The following is a 22,574-nucleotide window of genomic DNA, read 5'->3' on the forward strand; positions in this document are numbered from 1 at the left end:
ACACATTTAAGGATTTAATGTCAAAGTGAAAATTTGGAATTGAATATAAAATTAAAATCAACTAGTGGTAGATTTGATAGTATCAGATTACATGGTAAATATTTAGTAAATGTTTTATACCTTTTCTTGTTTAAAGGGAAAGATGATCTAGAAAGCTTCCAGCTTGAGATAAGTGGCTTTTTAAAAGAAATGGCATGTCCATATTCTGTACTCGTATCAGGAGATATTAAAGACCGTTTAAAAAAGAAGGATGACTGTTTGAAACTTCTATGTAAGTTATGCTTCTTTGAACAATTTAAATGCATGTGTTTAATCTGGTTTGCGTTATTTTCAAGTCAAGATTTATGAACTTTAATTAATGAAGCATTAGATATTTTGTGTATTAGAAAGTTTTTAATATTTGGCTTAAAATATGAAACTGACTCAGAGATTTTTATATAAATGTAGTATAAATTCTACTAATGTACTCTTTAAGATTTCTAACACTTATGATTTATTTGGCCAATATAGAATGCCCAGTGTTTGTGACTTGTATGGTACTTTAGTAATTTTTCCTTCACCTAATTCATCTCTTTACATATTTATGACTAATTGGCTAAAGTGGTGATCTCCAAACTCCTATTTAATCTTAAAACTCTGAAACTAGGCTGCTAAGCAGATTATTAGATGATAGGCACTGAATGATGGTTCAAAAATATTTATTGATCACTTTCTACTGTACCAGAAACTGCTCTAAGCATTAGGGATGTATCAGTTTAAAAAAAAAATTGTGCCCTTGCGCCACTTGAATTTTAGTGAGTGTGGCCTATTTTCATCAGGGGTGAATTTGGAGTACAGATTACCTATATCTAAACAATTACTATAAATAACATCCATTTATTTATATTGGCTCCCTTAAAATTTTTTTTAATTCAGTTAGTTTAATTTCATGCTATTTTGAAAGTTCGACAAGCGGTGACTATTTGAAAGAATTTTTCTAACATCTTCTATTATTGAAGATTTCTATTATTTTAGGTTGTACCATTTATAAAAAGATGCATGTGATATATTCCTCTGTGTTCTAGTGTTAAAATGTTAGTTTCATCAGAGTAGAAATCATGTTTATGTGTTTAACTAGTGGTGATGTTGGAAGTGTTGACATTTGAATTATCTTGTGTGTTTTGGGGAGGATAAAAATTATGTGTCCTTTCCCCCATTTCTTACACTATTTCCTTGTCTTCCTCCCATTCAGTGTAAGTCACTGATTTAATGAACCATTGTTATTAATGGGAGGTCATGGTAACCCTTAGGTGTATTGGGACAAAAATGGAAGGTAAGAAGCACTGGCCATGAGGAGCTTGCATATAGATATAGGTAATCCTTAGATTACCTTATCCTTACCTTAGATATAGGTAATCTGTAATTCTTTATGTTAGTCAGTGAGAACTGTGTAAATCATCATGTTTCCCTTTTTGCCTTTGCTTCTAAGAAGCTCAGCAATAACGGTAATATAAGTTTCTGGTCCAAATAAAAGTAAAGAGGAGATATAAGAGAGGTTGGTATAGTTTTTTCTGATTATAAAAATACATGCTCAGGAGGTGGGGTGAAATGGGGAATTGTTAAATGAGTACGAAGTTTCAATTGAGGAAGATGAAAATGTTCTGGAGATGGATGGATGGATGGTGGTGATGGTTATACAACCGTGTGAATGTACTTAATGCCACTGTACACTTAAAAATAGAATGGTAAATTTTATGTTACATGTTGAAAAAATACATGCTCATCATAGAAATCTTACAAAGTAGATAAATATGAAAAGAAGAAAATAATTTATAATTTCACTCCCCAGAGAGGATCATGAATAACTTTTCAGTGTATTTCCTTTTCCTTCTCTTTTTCCTTTGTACACACGTATTTAAATAAGATTGAGATCTGTTACAGATGTAGTTCCTGCTCTTCCTCTTCTTCATTTAATGTGAGCATTTTCCCATCACTTAGTATATTTTGAAAAAATAATTTAAATTGGCTACATAACATTCTATGCAATGGGCATTTTTAATAGATTTCAAATTTGGGGGTATTTGGATTTTTCTAATTTATTTATCTATCTATCTATTTATGGCTATGTTGGGTCTTTGTTGCTGCGTGCAGGCTTTCTCTAGTTGCGGTGAGTGGGGGCTACTCTTTGTTGCGGTGGCTTCTGTTGTTGCAGAGCATGGGCTCTAGGCACGTGGGCTCAGTAGTTGTGGCTCGCGGGCTCTAGAGCACAGGCTCAGTAGTTGTGGCGCACAGGCTTAGTTGCTCCGCCGCATGTCAGATCTTCCCGGACCAGGGCTTGAACCCGTGTCCCCTGCGTTGGCAGGCGGATTCTTAACCACTGCGCCACCAGGGAAGTCCCGATTTTTCTATTTTAAATTAATTTCTTTGTTCATATTTTTGGTTACTTAGACAAAGATCATGAACATTTAAAAAAATTCTCTGGTCTAGATATATTGCCATAATTTGCTCCAGAAAGGTTATACCAATTCATAATCTTACCAGCATCTATTTCATTTTTATCTTTAGTTTGACTACCTTTAAAACATACTGATATAATAAGCTTCTTCATGTTCTTTTAGAATTGTTTGCAACGTGTGTAAAATGAAAAGGGCCATATTCCTTACTATGTGGAGAGCTTTTATAGCGATAAAAACTCACTGGAAAAATATGTAAAGTACATAAGGCATGAAAAGGCATTCTACAGAAAAAAGTTAAAAAAAAAATTGCTTCTAAACATGAAAAGATGCACAGTTATCCCCCAGAGTTAAAGAGTTACCAAAAAAAAAAAAAGACAGGATACCATTTTTCACTTACCAGGCTAGCAAATACCAGAAAAAAAAAGTCATAATACAAGTTTGGGGGGAGTAAGCATTCTCATATACTACAGGCATTGTAGTGTGGTGGGAGAATAATTGGTACAATCTTTTGGAAAGGCAAATTTTCAATAACACAATTAAAATTCACCTGTCTTTTGACTTGGCAATTTAATGACTAGGAGTTCATACTAACTGTACAAAGATATATGAAAAGAATGTTCATTATGGCATTGTTTGTAGTAGTTAAATAGAAATGGTACATCTTTGCAGTGATACCATTCTATAGCCATTAGAATGAGAGTAGATAAAATGTGTAGATATGGAATGATCTCTAAGATATATTGGTAAATAAAAAATATACAGAACATGTATCGTATGCTCTTGTTTCTATAAAAGAAATAAAAGTGCATAGGTGGTAGAGACATATACTACACACACACACACACACACACACACACACCTAAAAATATGTCCAAGAAACTAACACTGGTGATTGCCTCTGGGGAGGGGGAATCTGAGGATCTGTGGTGGGAAGAAGACTTTTCACTGTATTATTTTCCATCTGTGAGGATTAGCATTTTAAATACTAGACTGAACTCTTGTTTGTACTATTACATACAGCATGTTTCCATAGAACAAAGACAGACTTCAGCCATGGTTCTGCACAAACTATAAATTTTTGAAGAACTGGTGATCTGCTTAATGAAGTTAAAAAATCAGAGGGACCTTGGCATAGTCCTCATACGCAAAGTTTGATACATGTTGGTCTTAACTTTTTGTGGGTTCTTTAGACTATCGTGTATAGATTACATGGAAAAATCTTAAATTAGTGGCTCTCAATCCTGCCTGCCCATGAGAGTCATCTTGGGTCTAAAACCACACAGATTCACGGATCCTACTTCAGACCTACTGGTTCAGAATCTCTGAGGGTGGGACCCTGGTACTTGTACTTTTAAACAATTTCTCAGATATTTTTTCTGCTCAGCTGAAGTCGAAACTGCTGTATTAAATTGTGTGTGTGTATAACTTTAAACAAATAAAAACAAACCCCAATATCTTAACTGTACTGTTGTAAAAGTTAATTTTAAAAAAGACTGTAATGATTTAAGATAATTTTTTGCTTTCCAAAATGATATTTTTTAGTTTTTTTTTAATTGAAATAGAGTTCACATAAAATATTGTTAGTTTCAGGTGTACCACATAGTGATTTGACATCTGCATACATTATGAAATGGTCACCATGGTAAATCTAGTAACCATCTGTCCCCATACAAAGTTATTACAGTATTACTGACCGTATTTTATATTGTGTGTTACACCCCCGTGGCTGATTCCTTTTCTAACTGGAGGTTTGTACCTCTTAAGCCCCTTCACCTATTCTATCCCACCCCCACACCCCTTCTCTCTGGCAGCTACCCATTTGTTCTCTGTGTATATGAGTCTGTTTCCATTTTGTTTTGTTTGTTTTGTTTGTTTTGTTTTTTCCATCTAAGATTTTTGAATGATTTTTAAAAATATGGCTGTTGAAAGGATGAAATAAAATGGTGACAGTGAAAGGACTTGTGAACAGCCTGGGGTGGTCTGTCTTAAAGGCAGTTTTTCAAATTGCTCTATCTGCTTATAGATCAGTTAAAGCTATACATTCTCCCCTGGCTTGAGCTGTGTATATCAGAGAATATTTTATCAGTCTTACACATTCTTAAGCATTTTAAAATTGTTGAGGTACAAGTGGGTCTCTCCTACTAGGCTTTAAACTCTTTGCAAGTAGGCACTATTTAAAAAAAAAATTTCCTTCTGCCCTCTTTATTATTATTTCTTTTTGTGATAAGAATACTTAATGTAAGATTTACCGTCTTAGCAAATTTTTAAGTGTACAATATAGTATTGTTAACTATAGGCACTATGCTGTAAAGTAGATCTCTAGGACTTATTCATCTTATATAACCAGTATGTATCAAACTTTGCTTATGAGGACTATGCCAAGGTCCCTCTGATTTTTTAACTTAATTTATTTTCTTTGGCTGCGTTAGGTCTTAGTTGCTGCGCACGGGCTTTCTCTAGTTGCGGCGAGCGGGGACTACTCTTCGTTGTGGTGCGTGGGCTTCTCATTGCGGTGGCTTCTCTTGTTGTGGAGGACAGACTGTAGGCGCATGGGCTTCGGTAGTTGTGGCTTGCGGGCTCTAGAGCGCAGGCTCAGTAGTTGTGGCACACGGGCTTAGTTGCTCCACGGCATGTGGGATCTCCCCAGACCAGGGATTGAACCTGTGTCCCCTGCATTGGCAGGCAGATTCTTAACCACTGTGCCACCAGGGAAGTCCCGGTCCCTCTGATTTTAAAACTTCAATAAAACAGATCACCATTTCTTCAGAAATTTATATTTAACGAATATAAAATTTATATTTAACTAAACTCCTTGTTTCCTCCTTCCCCAGCCTGGCAATCACCATTCTACTTTCTACTTTAGGAGTTTGACTGTTTTAGACTCCTCATAAAAGTGATATCGTTAGTATTTGTCTTTCTGCGTTTGGCTTATTTCACTTCGCACAGTGTCCTCCAGGTTCATCCATGTTGTCACAAATGGCTGGATTTCCTTCTTTTTTAAAGCTGGATAATAATTCCATTGTATACATGTACCACATTTTCTTTATCCATTCATCTGTTGAAGGACACCTAGGTTATTTCCAAATCTTGGCTATTATAAACAATACAGTAGTGAATATGGTAGTGAAGATCTCTTTGAGATCCTGATTTTCGCTCCTCTGCATGTATACCCAGAAGTGGGATCTTTAAAGCATTCTTGTGCATTTTAACATTATTTGTTTTTCCCTTTTCTTATTATAGTATTTTTAAGTACAGAGCTTCAAGCTTTACAGATATTACAGAACAAGAAACGTAAAAATTCTCAATTAGATAAAAATAGTGAAATTTATCAGGAAGTTCAAGCTATCTGCGATACCCTTGGTATTCCCAAGTCAGCAACTTCTGACATTCCACTTATGCTGAACCAAGTGGAATCAAAGGTATTGTATTTGTTTTATTTTTCATTTCCCCCAAATTCAATTAAATGCTGATATGTAAATGTTGAATTAAAAATGAAAATACAGTTGACCCTTGAACAATGTGGGACTTAGGGGTGCTGACCCTCTGCAGAGTTGATAATTAACATACAACTTCACTGTTGTCCCTCTGTATCTGCGGTTCGCATTTGTAAATTCAACCACCTGTGGATTGGATAGTACTGTAATTTTATTTAGTGAAAAAAATTCACATATAAGTGGACCAGCACAGTTCAAACCCATGTTGTTCAAGGGTCAACTGTATTTCCTTTAAGTACAAGATATACATTCTATTTAAAGAAACATTTATCTTCGTGTAAACTAAATTTTGGATTTGGAGTTAATATGCATGTGACCTAATTTGACTATAAGTAATATTCAGGAATCAGATCTTAATGAGTGAGTGCTAGGCTTTGTGAAGGTTTGCCCTGATAGAAATCCTTTTGCAAATTTAAGGGTCCCTTTTCTAAACAAGGTTGTATTACAGTATAATGAAAGAAGTAGACTTATCCTATGAAGTCAAAGGCAAACTAAATTCCTTTTTAATGGATGTTGTTAGAATTGCAGTGTGGTTGAAATGCACAATTTCTGGTGGATAAGTGTTTAGTAAATGTTTGTTGTATAGTGAATAAATGAATGAGTACCCTGATGGAGTAGTTAAAAACAACTAAAACCTGTGTACTTCTAGCTTTTTTTTTTTCAGTTATTAAACTATCCTTGTTCCCAGTCAAGCCATAGATTAGAGAGAATGATACTCTCACAGACCAAATTCTGGCTTAATTCCTAGGTTTTGTAGGAGTCCTCTAGGGGAATAATACAAGATTCATTTTTAAGGAAAAGAAAATTCTCACCCTCAAGAATAGGTACTAAAACTCTGTTTTTAGACATGCTGTTTTAAACTAAATTCTTGAATAAAGTACTCTTTGCATTCATAATTTATGAACTGAAAAATAAAAAGATTTGTCTTACTGAATGTCAGAGAATTTTAGTATCATTAAGATGAAAACACAGTATAAAAACTTATTTTTTTCCTCTAGAACTTGTAAACCAAAGAATAAGCCTGTGAATCCCAGCTCAGAAGCATTGGTGTAGAGTTAATAAATTGCTCTTAAGAATTTGTTTCTCTGGATTAAGAATGATCTGGGGTTGGCTAAAATATCTGGGGCTATTTCAAATTGAGACAGATTTCTAGACTTTTCCTAATCTCCCAGTGCTTCCACATATTGATCCCAGAGAGGTTTTTTCCTTTTATGAGTTTCAGTTAGAATTTAAAAATACCCCCAAACCTCTTTTCCCTACTTAAAGCAGGCTGTAATGCCTGTGTTCAAGTGCTGGCAGGCTAATTATAAGGCAGTAGTTACTATGGCCATCATGGCTAAATATTTACCTATAATGACTTACTTCTCCATTCAGTTCCTATCAAAAGCAGAAATTTCCATATTTTCTTCTATGTACGATGTGTCCAGCAGACACTTTGTCACCATTGGGGAGGAAATTTATCATTATTTTTTAGCTCGAAGCTGTTCAAATGTAAATCTAAAGTAATTATAGTAATATTAACAGCACACATACAGCATTTACTGTGCTCAATGTTTATATGTAATAACTCATTGCATTCTTACATCACCTATAATGAGGTAGTGATATTATTATTTACAACAGCCATTTGAGAAAATTGAGGTACTGAAAGATTTAATAAATTAGACAAGTTTCTAAGTAGGAGTAGTGGTAGACTGGAGTTTCAAACCCAGGTGGTCAACCTCAGAGTCTGCTCTTAACTCCCTCTTTATCACAAGTAATTCTCAAAGTTATTAAAACTGTTATCTAATGTTGAAATACAGGGAATGTGATTATATGTGAGAAACTTAAGCATGCATTCAGAGTCCCTCTTGAGTAAGGGGTTATGACTAAAACTTTTAGTAGTATATGAAATATCAAAATCGAAGGTATTTACAATAGTGAGGAATCTACAGAAATGGTATGTTTTAAGAAAATAATAATTCTTTTTAATGTGTAAGAATAGTGTCAGTAATCACTGTTGTAGTGGTAGATTTACTGTGATGCAAAGCTTAAGCTTTGGGACCCCCTAATTTGCACAAGTTCTTTCTAAGCTCATTTTTCAAAAATAGCTTTCTCAAGATATAATTTAAGTGCTATAAAATTCGCCCATTTAAAGTGTACAATTCAATGAATTTTAGTATATTTACAGAGTACAACATCATCAGAATCTAATTTTAGAACATTTCCATGATTCTCAGAAGAAACCATGTGCCCATTTACAGTCACTTCCCATTACCACCACCACTTTCCAAGCTAATTTTGTGTTCATAATTTTTAATTCTTTTTAAAAGAGGTCCCCCAACATTAAATAAGGTTCATACTCCTCAAAATGTGAACTCTTCCTGATTATTTTCTCTAGTTACTTTATAACTAAGCAACTGTAAATATTTCATTCTGTTTGAATGACCTGTGATATTGCTAAAGCAAAAGCGAATGTCTAAATCTTGTTCACCAAAATAAAAATGTTTCAAGTAATTCAAATCAGTGGCTTTGCAAAAGTAATGAAATGTGTATGTGGTGACTAATTGAGAGGGCTTGCTCTCCTGTGTTGTCTTGCTGAACAGTGGAATGTGTACAAAATATTTAATTGAGTAAAACCAACATACTCAGCAAAGGTTTTAGTATCCCTTTTGAGAATTTGTCAGCATGTAAGAGCGTGCCATCTTAAGAAACTCTGAATTTATTTCACATAAAACATTATAGATTCTCATAATAAAACCTTTTAGTAGCTACTTCTTTAGTTGTCCCTGTACATTATCTCTTACTCTGGAAAAGGTGTGCTATAGCTTGAATTAATGTAACTAATGCTTCTTTGAGAAAGATACTCTGCATTGTAGTGATATTCTTTTCTAGTATGTGAAGATATATTTTAACTATTTCTCTTTAACATTTTATTTTCTAGCATTCAAAGCGTTTTAAGCAAGAATAAGATTGTTTTAAATTAGGGATATACATTTTCACAATCTTTTATGTTTAATTTTAGGTGAAAGATATTCTCTCACAAGTCCAGAAAAATCATGTGGGAAAACCACTGCTAAAAATTGATTTAAGTCTGGAACAGGCGGTAAGTCACCCTCCCTTTTTTATTAACTTTATGTAATTAAAGTAGTGAATATGACTTAATTTTATAGATGGACATCTATACTCTACAGTGTGTAGCATGCATTTTCTATATTGGAGAATTAAAATGGAATGATATTCTAGAGCAGTAGGTCCTAACATTTCTTCACTCAGATTATTAATTAAAAAAAAAAAAACAAACCTGGCCAAAAGTATTTATAGTGCCTAATATGTTAGTATAGTTGTAATTTGAAAAGTGTAAGTAGCTCAACACCAACAAGATGGGAAGTTGTTGGTATTTTCTTTCCTTATTGGTCCAGACTACTTTGCAAGTAGACGTTTTACTTAAATTAACATGTTTGATTGAAGATCAGGTAAACTGTACCAATTGTAGAGTTTAATTTGTATGTTTAATATCTTGCGAATATTTTAAATGTTCTATCAAATATCTTTATTATTTAAATAATTTACTGTAAAGTCTCATGGGATCAGAAAATGACCATCAAGTACCACCTTTTGAATTAATAGGAAGTATTGACCACAATTCTGAATTTCTTTTCTGTGCATAATGAGTCTAAAGGTTATGATTTTTGTTTCCAAATTCTTTAGGAACAACTGGAAAGAATCAATGATGCCCTTTCCTGTGAATATGAGTGCCGTCGGCGGATGTTGATGAAACGATTAGATGTAACAGTGCAGTCCTTTGGATGGTCTGATAGAGCAAAGGTAAGGCTGTTTTTCCATTTGTGTCCTGTAGGTGGTACTCTGTGACAGCTCTTCAGGCTCTCTTGTCTGTTAGGTAACGATGCCACATTTGTACTTTATCACTCTGTCTGAAGCTCCTGCCCAGGCCAACTGCTGGTCTTAAATAATGATCCTGGTCTTGTATAAGTCCCTGTTTGCAAATATCTTAATTTCTCCCCATATCTTTCACATTTATTTAAAACTCATAGATGTTGTGATTTATGCAAGGATATACATAAAAAAAAGGCATCATATGTGATAGTGAGATAGATATAGTGAGCAACTGGTCAAGAAAGAAGGATTTAGGAATGAGTCAGGTAGCACTGATGTCTGAACAAACCTTCTTAAAGGTGGCTTAAGGCTGTGGAGTGTGTTCCAGTTGAAGAGGGGGTTGGAGGCTGGGGGCATTCCCAAATATGAATCTCTTCAGATAGTTTTCTAGAGAGCTGTCACCCATCATTCCCATTTTATGCCTGTAATCTGTACCCAGGCGTCGTCTGGGATCCTCCACTCCAGACTGTAAGCTGGGACAATTATAGGAAAACATTGGCTTCCCCTGTTTGAGGGATCATTGTGTCCTGTGCTCCTTGATGTCCAGTGTCTGAAAATCACTGGTTCACATGGGTTGTCCAGTTTTATAGTTGTTTCAGGTAGGAGGGTAAATCTGTGCCTGTTACTCTCAGATATTATTATTACATTCTTTGGATTAACTGGGCAGTTGTCCTGCCCCCATATTGTATCAACTGGGGTCATTTATGCAGCTTCATTCAACTGATACCTGGGCTGGGTTAGGCTGGAACATCCAGGACGGTTGTCTCACATGTCTGTGTTTTGCTAACTGTTTCTTGGGGTGCTTCACTTGTCATCTTGGCTCTTAGGTGGTCTCTCTCTCCATGTGGTGCCCCACATTGGTTTCCTATGGCTGCTGTAATAAATTACCACAAACTTTGTGGTTTAAATAATACACATTTATTTGCTTACAGATCTAGAGATCAGAAGTCCTAAAACGAAGGTATTGGCAGGGTTGCGTTCCTCCCAGACACTTCAGGGGAGAATCTGTTTCCTTGCATTTACTAGCTTCCAGACACCACCTGTGTACGAGTCATGACCTCATCCTCCAACTTCAAAATCAATAGTGGAGGGTCTTCCAGACTTTCTCCTTCTGCTTCCATTGTCACATGCCTTCTGCTGTCTCTCTCTTATCAGGAGCCTTATGATTACACTGGGCTTACCCAGATAATCCATCTCAAGATCCCTAACTTCACTCGCATCTGTATCTTCAAGGTGACATAGTCACAGGTTCCAGGGATTAGGATGTGGAGATCTCGGGGGAGCCATTCTGTTTACCAGGTGTCTTCTAATTGGAGCTTATTTTTTTCCTGCATTGTATTTCATTATCATATGCGGCTGCTGCTTTTTTCTTTTCTTTTCTTTTTCTCTGTTTTAAATATACTTTTAAAAATCAAGTATTCTAATGAGTCCTCTTTTCTATACTTTCCCTCCTAAAAGCTTGTATCCTTCTACTGCAAATTGGGCTGCTTGCGTGCCTATCCTTGGCTACTCCACTATTTCCTGGATCCCATGGCCTTCTCTTTTATTGTTTATTCCCTCAATCTGCCATAGTAAATCCACAAATAACTTCCTAACAAAGGGTGCATAGGAGTGATTTTTCTGAACCCTTGAATTCTGAAAATATGTTTATTCTGCTGCCACATTTGATTGATAGTTTGGGTAAATATAAAATTCTAGGTGGAAAACATTTTTCTCTAAGAATATCGAAGGCATTGCTTCATTGTTTTCTAGCATATAGTGCTGCTGTTGAGAAACCCAGTGCCATTCCCTGTCCTTTTGGATGACCTTTTATTTTTCTTTGGGAGCTTTTGGACCATCTTCTTCTTCTTCTTTTTTTTTTTTTTTTTTGAGAATTACATTTTATTTGACAGACTTGCTGAGGACTTAAGCCTGGAAGACAGCCTCTCAGATGACTCTGAGGGACTGCTCTGAAGAGGTAAGGAAGGAGCCAGGATATATAGGAGTTTTTGCAAGAAACCAGGTAGTAGGAACATCAAAAGATCATTGTTAAAAAAAAAAAAAAAGATCATTGTGTTTTTTTTTTTTTAAACATCTTTATTGGAGTATAATTGCTTTACAATGGTGTGTTAGTTTCTGCTTTATAACAAAGTGAATCAGTTATACATATACATATGTTCCCATATCTCTTCCCTCTTGCATCTCCCTCCCTCCCACCCTCCCTATCCCACCCCTCTAGGTGGTCATGAAGCACCAAGCTGATCTCCCTGTGCTATGCGGCTGCTTCCCACTAGCTATCTATTTTACATTTGGGTGGTGCAGTGGATAAGATCATTGTTAATTAAAGAAAAACAGGGACTTCCCTGGTGGTTGGACTCTCTTCTTTATCCTTGGAGTTCTGAAATTTCGCAGCATATGTCAGTCTGGGTCTTCCTGAATTCATTGTGCTAAACATTAGGTGGGCATTTCAATCTGTAGACTCTTAGCTTTTATATTTCTCTTTATTAATTTCTTCCCTTTTGTTTTCTCTTTCTGAAACTCTTGTTATTCAGATATTAGACCCCCTGGATAGATCCATTTGAGTTGCTTTATTTTTTTTCTCATTTTCTATCTCTTCCTTTTTGATTGACTTTCTTGGAAATGTCCTCAATTTTATTCTGTGCTTGGCACTAAATTTTTGTTTCTGCCATCATTTTTTCATTTCCAGGAATTCTTTTTGCTTCTTGAGTTTTCCTTTTTCATGTCTTTTTTCTTTTTTTTCTTGTTTTATGAACGTGCTGTCTTCTTCAATGGGGATGAAAGATTTTTTTAATAAAAGGTTTTGTGTTTTTTTTTCCCTTTAATTATTTCTGTCTCTTCCAGGGCAATTTTTGGTTTGTTTTTCTTGGTCTCTCTCTTGTGGTGGCTTTCTTCAAATCATGATGGTCCTTTGTTCATATTTAAGAGAAGACACTGAAAAACTGATTGGGAACTGTAGTCGTTGATCAGGATTGTTGATGTCAGACTTTGGAGCTGCCTCCTGTGCTGTGGAAATTCCTGATGCTCACTTGGAGAAGTCTTTTCTCTGTAGCTGCTCATTTTTTCAAGAAGGGAAACCTCAATTTTTTCTGTACATTATTCTCCTTTGGCCAGAGGAGGAGGAGTGGCAACATGGCACCAGGGGTTGGAAGAATAGACTATTCCACATATAGACAGTTAACCCCTATTTTTGGCTCCCAGTTTCATTTTCTGAGATGTTGGTTTTCCCTTCTGACCTGTATCCCCTTTTCCATTCTCTTTATTGTAGTATATGTGTATTTTTAATTTTTTTAAATAATTTAGTGTGTTTGAGAAGATACCTTTAGGAAATATCTTGATATTTTATCATCTCATGTTGGTCTTTTTTCATCATGTTTTAGGACAAGGAGGTTGTGTTTTTGTTGTTTTTTCCTTAGTCCGGAAGATTTTTAAAATACTTTTTTTCTCAGAGTATAGGTCAAATTTTGGCCTTTCATGCCATCCTTTTCAATTGATTATATGAGTATATACATTTATACCCTGAGTTTTCTTTTCCTGTTAAATTTAATATATCTTTATCTTATTCTCCCTATTTCATGTGTCTGATGTTGTTGAAAGACTCATCAAATATTGTTCTACAGCATTTAAAATCTTTTGCATACAGATATACTCTATTGATTGACATTGAGTTTTCCTTTAATTTTGTCTCCTTTGACCCTGTAATGAAATTTTTGGCAGCTAAATTTTTGTTCATGTCCATGATATATTCCTAAAAGTGGAATTTCTTGATCAAAGAATATGCATTATAATGCTTTTGATGCACACTCTAGAGCTGCCCTTCAAAAAGATTATACATGTTTATTAGTATGGTTAATCTGGTTTCTCTGTTATTTTGCGGGTATTGAAATAAGACTGAGTATACTTTTATAGTTTGCTTTTTTTTTTTTTTACTGAATATATTGTGATCATTGTCCCATATCTGTAAAAGTTCTATTTCGGTGTCCTTTTTAAATTAATTTTTAATTTATTTCTTATTTTTTGAGATATAATTCACCATCTTAAAGTATACAGTTCAGTGGTTTTTAGTATATTCACTGTATTCTGTGCCATTATCTAATTCCACAACGTTTCCCTCACTGCCAAAAGAAACACGCATCTATTAGTGGTCACTTGCAGTACCTTCACCTTCCTTCTCTGACACTCACTACTATAACCTACTTTCTGTCTCTTTGGATTTGCCTGTCTGGATATTTCATATATATAAGGATTCATACAATATGTGGCTTTTTACGTCTGGCTTCTTAGCATAATGCTTTCAAGGTTCATCCATGTTGTCCCATGTAACTGCACAATCTGCCCTCCATGTCTGCAGATGTGAAACCCCTGGATTCCTAGGGATTCCTAAATGGAAATTTACTGTGTGAAAGGTTATGACTCTTAATGCTCTTGATTCACATCACCAAATTGTTTTTTGCAAAGTTTGTATGAATTTAAGTTCCTACAAGTAGGGTAAATGAAATTTTGCCTTCACTTTAGCTTCTTTAATATTTAGAATATTACCAATTTTATGGCTAACTTGATGGTTAAAAAAGACTAAATTGTTTTAACTTGTATATTTTTTATTAGTGGTACAGTTGAACTCTTTCATAAGCTTATTAGTCATTTGAATTTCCTCTTTTTTGAAATTTCTATTTGTGTCTTGTCTTTTTTTCCCCTTAAGGTCTTCCTGTTTTCCTTCTGATTGAGCTTTTTATATATTAAGGAAGTTAGCTAGTTGCTTTATTTGTTGAAAATATTTTCCCCAGTGGTCTTTTGTTTTATGTCTTTTGATGTGCAGAAATTTTAGTCTATAATATGGTTAAGTTTTTCGGTTTAAAATAAAACTTTAAACAGTGAACTCTTTTTAAAAATTTATAATTAATTTTTTTATTGGAGTATAGTTGATTTACAATGTTGTGTGAGTTTCTGCTGTACAGTAAAGTGAGTCAGTTATACATATACCTATATCCACTCTTTTTTAGATTCTATTCCCATATAGGTCATTACAGAGTATTGAATAGAGTTCCCTGTACTATAAAGTAGGTTCTTATTAGTTATCTATTTTATATATAGTAGTGTGTATATGTCAGTCCGAATCTCCCAATTTATCCTTCCCCCCTCCCTTTCCCCCTTGGTAACCATAAGTTTGTTTTCTACATCTGTGACTCAATTTCTGTTTTGTAAATAGGTTCTTTTGTACGATTTTTTTGGATTCCACATATAAGCGATATCATATGATACTTGTCTTTCTCTGTCTGACTTACTTAGTATGATAAACTCTAGGTCCATCCATGTTGCTGCAGATGGCATTATTTCATTCTTTTTTATGGCTGAGTAATATTTCATTGTATATATGTACCACATCTTCGTTATCCATTCCTCTTTCGATGGACATTTAGGTTGCTTCCATGTCCTGGCTATTGTAAATAGTGCTGCAGTGAACATTGGGGTGCATGTACCCTTTCTAATTATGGTTTTCTCCAGATATATGCCTATGAGTGGGATTTCTAGATCATATGGTAGCTCTACTTTTAGTTTTTTAAGGAATCTCCATACTGTTCTCCATAGTGGCTGTACCAATTTACATTCCCACCAACAGTGTAGGAGGGTTCCCTTTTCTCCACTCCTTCTCCAGCATTTATTGTTTGTAGATTTTTTGATGATGGCCATTCTAACAAGTGTGAGGTGATACCTCATTGTAGCTTTGATTTGCATTTCTCTAATAATTAGTGATATTGAGCATCTTTTCTTGTGCTTTTTTTTTTTTTTTTTTTGGGCATACAAATTCTTGACCTTCTATATTCATTTTGTCATTTTTTTCCCTGCCTGTAATGAGTTTCTTAACACGAAGTCAATCCATGCCCAGGATTTCTTTTTTTTTTTTTTTTTGTTCATCAACATTAGAATATATTTTGCATTTATATAATAAAATATAGAAGACAGTAAAAATAAGTGAGTATTGCTATAAGCAACAACAGAAATAAAACTCATGAGCAATATTCAGCAAAACAAGGCAGACATAAAATTATATACATTGTATGGTTTCTTTTTAAAAAATTCAAAACTGGGCAAAACAAATTTATGGTGAAGGTAATAGTTATTATGGGGGCAGAAAGCAGGGGTCATGACCAGGAAATAGTATAAGGAAGGCTTCCGAGGTGCTGGGAAAGTTCTGTTTCTTGGTCTGAGTAGTGGTTATACTAGTGGGAGTTCAGATAACTCACATAAGTCATAAGTTTATAGTTAAACTTATGACTTAATGCACTTTTCTCTGTGTTATAACTTATTAAGAAAGCTAAGACAAAAGCCTGATTTAGTTCATTAAGATCAATAGTTGGCAAAGAATTACTGAATATTATTTTAGACACCTACAAAGTTCAAGGAACTGTCTTAGGTGATCAAAGATTCCAGGTCCATTCCACTATCAGATATTTTTTTTTTCGTATTAGTCATCCATTTTATACACATCAGTGTATACATGTCAATCCCAATCTCCCAATTCATCACACCACTCCTGCCCCCCACCACTTTCCCCCCTTGGTGTCCATATGTTTTTTCTCTACTTCTCTGTCTCAGTTTCTGCTCAGCAAACCGGTTCATCTGTACCATTTTCTAGGTTCCACATATATGCGTTAATATACAATATTTGTTTTTCTCTTTCTGACTTACTTCACTCTGTATGACAGTCTGTAGATCCATCCACGTCTCAACAAATGACCCAATATCGTTCCTTTTTATGGCTGAGTAATATTTCATTGTATATATGTACCACATCTGCTTTATCCATTCGTCTGTTGATGGGCATTTAGGTTGCTTCCATGACCTGGCTATTGTAAATAGTGCTGCAATGAACATTGGGGTGTATATGTCTTTTTGAATTATGGTTTTCTCTGGGTATATGCCCAGTAGTGGGATTGCTGGGTCATATGGTAATTCTATTTTTAGTTTTTTGAGGAAACTCCATACTGTTCTCCATAGTGGCTGTATCAATTTACATTCCCATCAACAGTGCAAAAGGGTTCCCTTTTCTCCACACCCTCTCCAACATTTGTTGTATGTAGATTTTTTGATGATGGCCATTCTAACTAGTGTGAGGTGATACCTCATTGTAGTTTTGATTTGCATTCTCTAATAATTAGTGATATTGAGCATCTTTTCATGTGCTTTTTAGCCATCTGTATGTCTTCTTTGGAGAAATGTCTATTTAGATCTGCCCATTTTTTGATTGGGTTGTTTGTTTGTTTGATATTAGGCTGCATGAGCAGTTTGTATATTTTGGAGATTAATCCCTTGTCAGTCACTTTGTTTGCAAATATTTTCTCCCATTCTGTGGGTTTTCTTTTAGTTTTGTTGATGGTTTCCTTTGCTGTGCAAAAGCTTTTAAGTTTCATTAGGTCCCATTTGTTTTTGTTTTCATTGCTCTCGGAGGAGGATCAAAAAAGATCTTGCTGCAGTTTATGTCAGTGTTCTGCCTATGTTTTCCTCTAAGAGTTTTATAGTATCTGGTCTTACATTTAGGTCTTTAATCCATTTTGAGTTTTTTTTTGTGTATGGTGTTAGGGAATGTGCTAATTTCCTTCTTTTACATGTAGCTGTCCAGTTTCCCCAGCACCACTTATTGAAGAGACTGTCTTTTCTCCAGTTTATAGTCTTGCCTCCTTTGTCATAGATTAGGTGACCATGGGTGTGTGGGTTTATCTCTGGGCTTTCTATACTGTTCCATTAATCTATATTTCTGTTTTTGTGCCAGTACCATACTGTTTTGGTTACTGTAGCTTTGTAGTATAGTCCGAAGTCAGGGAGCCTGATTCCTCCAGCTCCGTTTTTCTTTCTCAAGATTGCCTTGGCTATTCAGGGTCTTTTGTGTCTCCATACAAATTGTAAAATTTTTTTGTTCTTATTCTGTGGAAAATGCTATTGATAATTTGATAGGGATTGCATCGAATCTGTGGATTACTTTGGGTAGTATAGTCATTTTGATAATATTGTTTCTTCCAATCCAAGAACATGGTATATCTTTCCATCTATTTGTGTCATCTTTGATTTCTTTCATCAGTATCTTATAGTTTTCTGAGTACAGGTCTTTTGCCTCCTGAGTACAGGTATTTTATTCTTTTTGATGCGATGGTAGATGGGATTGTTTCCCTAATTTCTCTTTCTGATCTTTTGTTGTTAATGTATAGGAATGCAAGAAATATCTGTGTATTAATTTTATATCCTACAACTTTACCAAATTCATTGATGAGCTCTAGTAGTTTTCTGGTATCATCTTTAGGATTTTCTATGTATAGTATCACGTCATGTGCAAACAGTGATAGTTTTACTTCTTTTCCTATTTGGATTCCTTTTATTTCTTTTTCTTCTCTGATTGCCATGGCTAGGACTTTCAAATCTATGTTGAATAAAAGTGGAGACAGTGGACATCGTTGTCTCGTTCCTGATCTTAGAGGAAATGCTTTCAGTTTTTCACCATTGAGAATGATGTTTGCTGTGGGTTTGTTGTATATGGCCTTTACTATGTTGAGATATGCTTCCACTGTGTCCACTTTCTGGAGAGTTTGTATCGTAGATGGCTGTTGATTTTTGTCAGAAGCTTTTTCTGCATCTATTGAGATGCTCATATGGTTTTTATTCTTCAGTTTGTTAATGTCATGTATCACATTGATTGATTTATGTATGTTGAAGAATCCTTATATCCCTGGGATAAATCCCACTTGATCATTGTGTATGATCGTTTTAATGTGTTGCTGCATTTAGTTTACTAGTATTTTGTTGAGGATTTTTGCATCTATATTCATCAGTGATATTGGCCTGTAATTTTCTTTTTTTGTGATATCTTTGTCTGGTTTTGGTATCAGGGTGATGGTGGCCTTGTAGAATGAGCTTGGGGGTTGTTACTTTCTCTGCACGTTTGAGAAGGATAGGTGTTAACTCTTCTCTAAATGTTTGACAGAATTCGCCTGTGAAGCCATCTGGTCCTGGACTTTTGTTTGTTGGAAGTTTTAATATCACTGTTTTAATTTCAGTACTTGTGATTGATCTGTTCATATTTTCTATTTCTTCCTGGTTCAGTCTTGGAAGCTTGTATCTTTCTGAGAATTTGTCCATTTCTTCTAGGTTGTCCATTTTATTGGCATATAGTTGCTTGTAGTTAAACAATGAACTCTTTATTATATTTGGAATCCCCTTAGTTATATGTTGATTATTATTATTATTATTATTTTACAAATAGACAACAGTTCATTGCAGCACCATTTAAAAAATCTATTTCTTTTCTCATTGCTCTTTTTTTTAATGTTTTAATATTCTTTATTTTTAGAGCAGTTAAAGGTTCATAGCAATATTGAACAGAAGGTTTTGAGATTTCCATTTACCTCCTGCCCCCACACACACATAACCTCCCCATCATCATCCCCCACGAGAGTAGTAAATTTTTGCAGCTGTTGAACCTACATTGATACATCATTATTATCCAAAGTCCCATAGTTTATATTAGGTTTCACTCTTGGTGCTGCACATTTTGTGGTTTTGAAAAAATACACAAAGACATGTATCACCACTATAGTATCATACAGAATATTTTCACTGCCCGAAAAATCTTCTCTGCTTTGCCTATTCTTCCCTCCCTCTGCACAACCCCTGGCAACCCATTTAATCTTTTTACTATTTCTATAGTTTTGCTTTTTCCAGAATGTCATATAGTTGAAGTCATACAGATTATTATTTTCAGATTAGCTTCTTTCACTTAATAATAGACATTTAAGTTTCCTTCATGTCTTTTTGTCTCACTGATCTTTGATGCCTCCTCTATCGTTTATTGCATTCATGCATTTATGAGGCCCTGAACCTCAATTGCCTCTTGTTTCATCAATCTATTCCCCCCACCAGTTCCATTTAATTAGTCTGAGGTAGGATAGTATGGTGTTATCTATACAACCACTCTAAAAGGATGTTTTGAAGATTAAAGATATGATGTTAGATGAAGAATAGCTTGGCTCATTTAACAAGTAGTCAGTGAATGTTAACTGTTAAGGCAGTGATGATTTAGATATCCCCTACCTCCCTGCCCACCACTTCCCCCAAAAAAACATTCCAGTAGGACTGCAGTAAATCTATAAGTTAATTTTGAGGGAAACCGACAATACTCAATGTCCCCATCCAGAAACTTGGTATTTCTGTTTATTCAAGTTTTACTTTTGTTTTTGTAGATTTACTAATGTTTTCTTCTTAAAGGTTCTGTGTGTGTTTTCGGTACAGCTATTTTTAGGTATTTTGCTTTTTGTTAATATGAATGGAATTTTTTTTTTTCGGTTACTTTTTAAATGAGTTGTTACTGGTAGTTATGTAGTCTTTTAGCATCTGTTGGGCTTTTTTTTTTTCTCATTCTACTTACAGATTATCAGATATTTGAATGTTTTGCTTTTCTCTGTTTCTTTGCTTGTGTTATTATCTCCTTTTCTTCTTTCTGAAGATTATGATTGCCATCTCCCTTTTTTAAAAGTAATTAATTTGGCTGCGTTGGGTCTTAGTTGTGGCACGCGGGATCTTTGTTGCAGCATGCAGGATCTTTAGTTGTGGCATGCGGGATCTTCGTTGTAGTACGTGGGATCTTTAATTGTGGCATGCAGGATCTTTAGTTGTGGCATGCAGGATCTTTCATTATTGCATGCGGGCTTCTCAGTAGTTGTGGTGCACGGGCTCTCTAGTTGCGGCGCGCAGGCTCTAGAGCGTGTGGGCTCAGTAGTTGGGGCACGCAGGCTGAGTTGCCCCACGGCATGTGGGGTCTTAGTTCCCTGACCAGGGATCGAACCCACGTCCCCTGCATTGGAAGGTGGAGTCTTAACCACTGGACCACCAGGGAAGTCCCGCCATTGCTCTTTCATTGAAATGTTCTTTAGTTCCTTTTTTCCCTGAATTTTGTCATTTAGATAAAAACAGATGACATAGCAAGAATTTACCAGCCTAAGCGTTATGCTTTGTCACCCAAGACAACAATAACCTTGGCACATCTACTTGCTGCCCGTGAAGATCTATCCAAGATCATCAGGACAAGTAGTGGCTCCAGCCGGGAGAAGACAGCATGTGCCATTAATAAGGTTGGTTTTTCTTTCAGTAACAGTGCATAATGAATTTATAATATCCTTGTTTGACGTTTTTACAGATTTAATCCATTTTTCTTTTAATCCTAGTGAACTCCTAGAAAAGAGAGTAGTGGAGGGGCTTCAGTCAGTTTAGGCTTAGTAATGTTTTCTGTGTGCATGTTTGTTTGAATTTCTGTATTCATAAATTAAACCACAGTTTTATCTGAATTAGAGGAATTAAGAATTATTTTTATGAATAGCATTAGCAAGAATTATTTGCCTTCTTTCCAATAATGTAATCATTTTTTGTCAGTAAAAATCTGTAGGAGTCATTTCGGGCACTCACATATTCCTTAGATTTTTGATGTAAAGGGAAGAGTACATGCTTTGGGTTCACATCCTAGCTCTATCATTTACTTAGAGCAATCACCTTGGGCAAGTTGCGGAATCTCTTGGAGGTTCCATTTCCTGATTCAGAGTGTAGATCCATTGCTCTGACAGTGGTCTTAAATAAGCTCAGAGTCTGAATTTTTTACTTTACGACAGCAGCAGCAACAATAAACTAATTTAGAATGTTTATATCAGCTTGATTAGCATATACTTACTCTTCATTTAGATAGATCACTCTATGACAAACTACTACAAAAGAGCAAGAAATCAGAAGTAAGGGATTTGGGTAATTTAAAAACATTTCTCACTCAGTGCAGTGAGAAAGGTATCCTGTATCAAGGGATGGCTGTATGTAAAGTCAGTTTTGCTAATTATTACTAAGTTAGGCACCAGTGTTTGGGCCTTCCTGCTTCCATTTTAGACCAACCCCCTCTCTTCTTAAAGTGTTCTGTCTTTAAATATGTTACTTAATGTCTTGCATCAGGTTATAAGCTAGTCTTGATGGATCAAGAGTTCTATTTCTTTAAGTGACATTGCCCATCTCTTTTCTGAGTTTGTAATTTATAGTCTAATTATTTGAGGGCAATCTTATTATGAGATCTTGGAACAGCGTCCCTGTATATCCACCAACATAGCATGTTTGGTGGAGAGCTCAATGAAGATAACGACCAAGAAAAAAGCTACTGATATTTTTTGGATTTGGTAATTAGGATGTTATTGCTGACTTTTAAAAGAATGTTTCCTTCTTCGAACCTTGTCCCACAGTGAGGATGTTGTACTTTTTGTCTTTCATTTATGACATAAAGTAGTAAAACGTGATTTTGATTAGAGAATCAAAGGAAATAGAACACAACTGATTCATAGATCATTTTGGTTGAGGCAGTTCTGGTTTACCTTCTTTCCTGAAAGAGACTAGCAGGAAGCTATTTGCTTCCTGTTGATCTCTGTACACGGGCATATAAAGTAGCTCCTTTCTACAGAAAGTTGGAGACTTAAAGCAAACTCTTCCTTGGTTTATCCTTCAAAGCATTATAAAGCATGGTTAAGGAAGTGTGTCAAGTCTCTCTTTTCTCTATAATATAGTAACTAGTATCATCATTGAAAGTTAGTGAGCTTAATTTCTCATAAAAAAGGAATAGTTTATTGAAAATCCTTGTATCTCTTTACAACGATAACCTTGGATTAGAGCCATTATGTGGGTATAATGCAGTCAGAGATGAACATGTTATCATATATACTTCATACTCTGTTGAAATAAAATGTGCTCAGAAATAGTCTTTTAT

The 22,574-nt window shown here is 35.1% G+C and overlaps 1 protein-coding gene across 1 annotated transcript in view; it reads left to right on the forward strand.

Annotated features, from left to right (window-relative positions):
• Positions 1-22,574, forward strand: part of FAM98B (family with sequence similarity 98 member B) — a 33,714-nt gene that overhangs the window by 9,651 nt on the left and 1,489 nt on the right. The window contains exons 3-7 of the mRNA XM_082443305.1: positions 137-271; positions 5,676-5,854; positions 8,934-9,014; positions 9,620-9,736; positions 20,749-20,916. Coding sequence (XP_082299431.1) covers positions 137-271; positions 5,676-5,854; positions 8,934-9,014; positions 9,620-9,736; positions 20,749-20,916 — 680 coding nt within the window. The remainder of the gene's footprint in view (positions 1-136; positions 272-5,675; positions 5,855-8,933; positions 9,015-9,619; positions 9,737-20,748; positions 20,917-22,574) is intronic.

Source organism: Balaenoptera physalus (genome assembly GCF_965194825.1).
Source record: "Balaenoptera physalus genome assembly, chromosome: 2".
In the NCBI taxonomy this organism is placed as follows: Eukaryota; Metazoa; Chordata; class Mammalia; order Artiodactyla; family Balaenopteridae; genus Balaenoptera; species Balaenoptera physalus.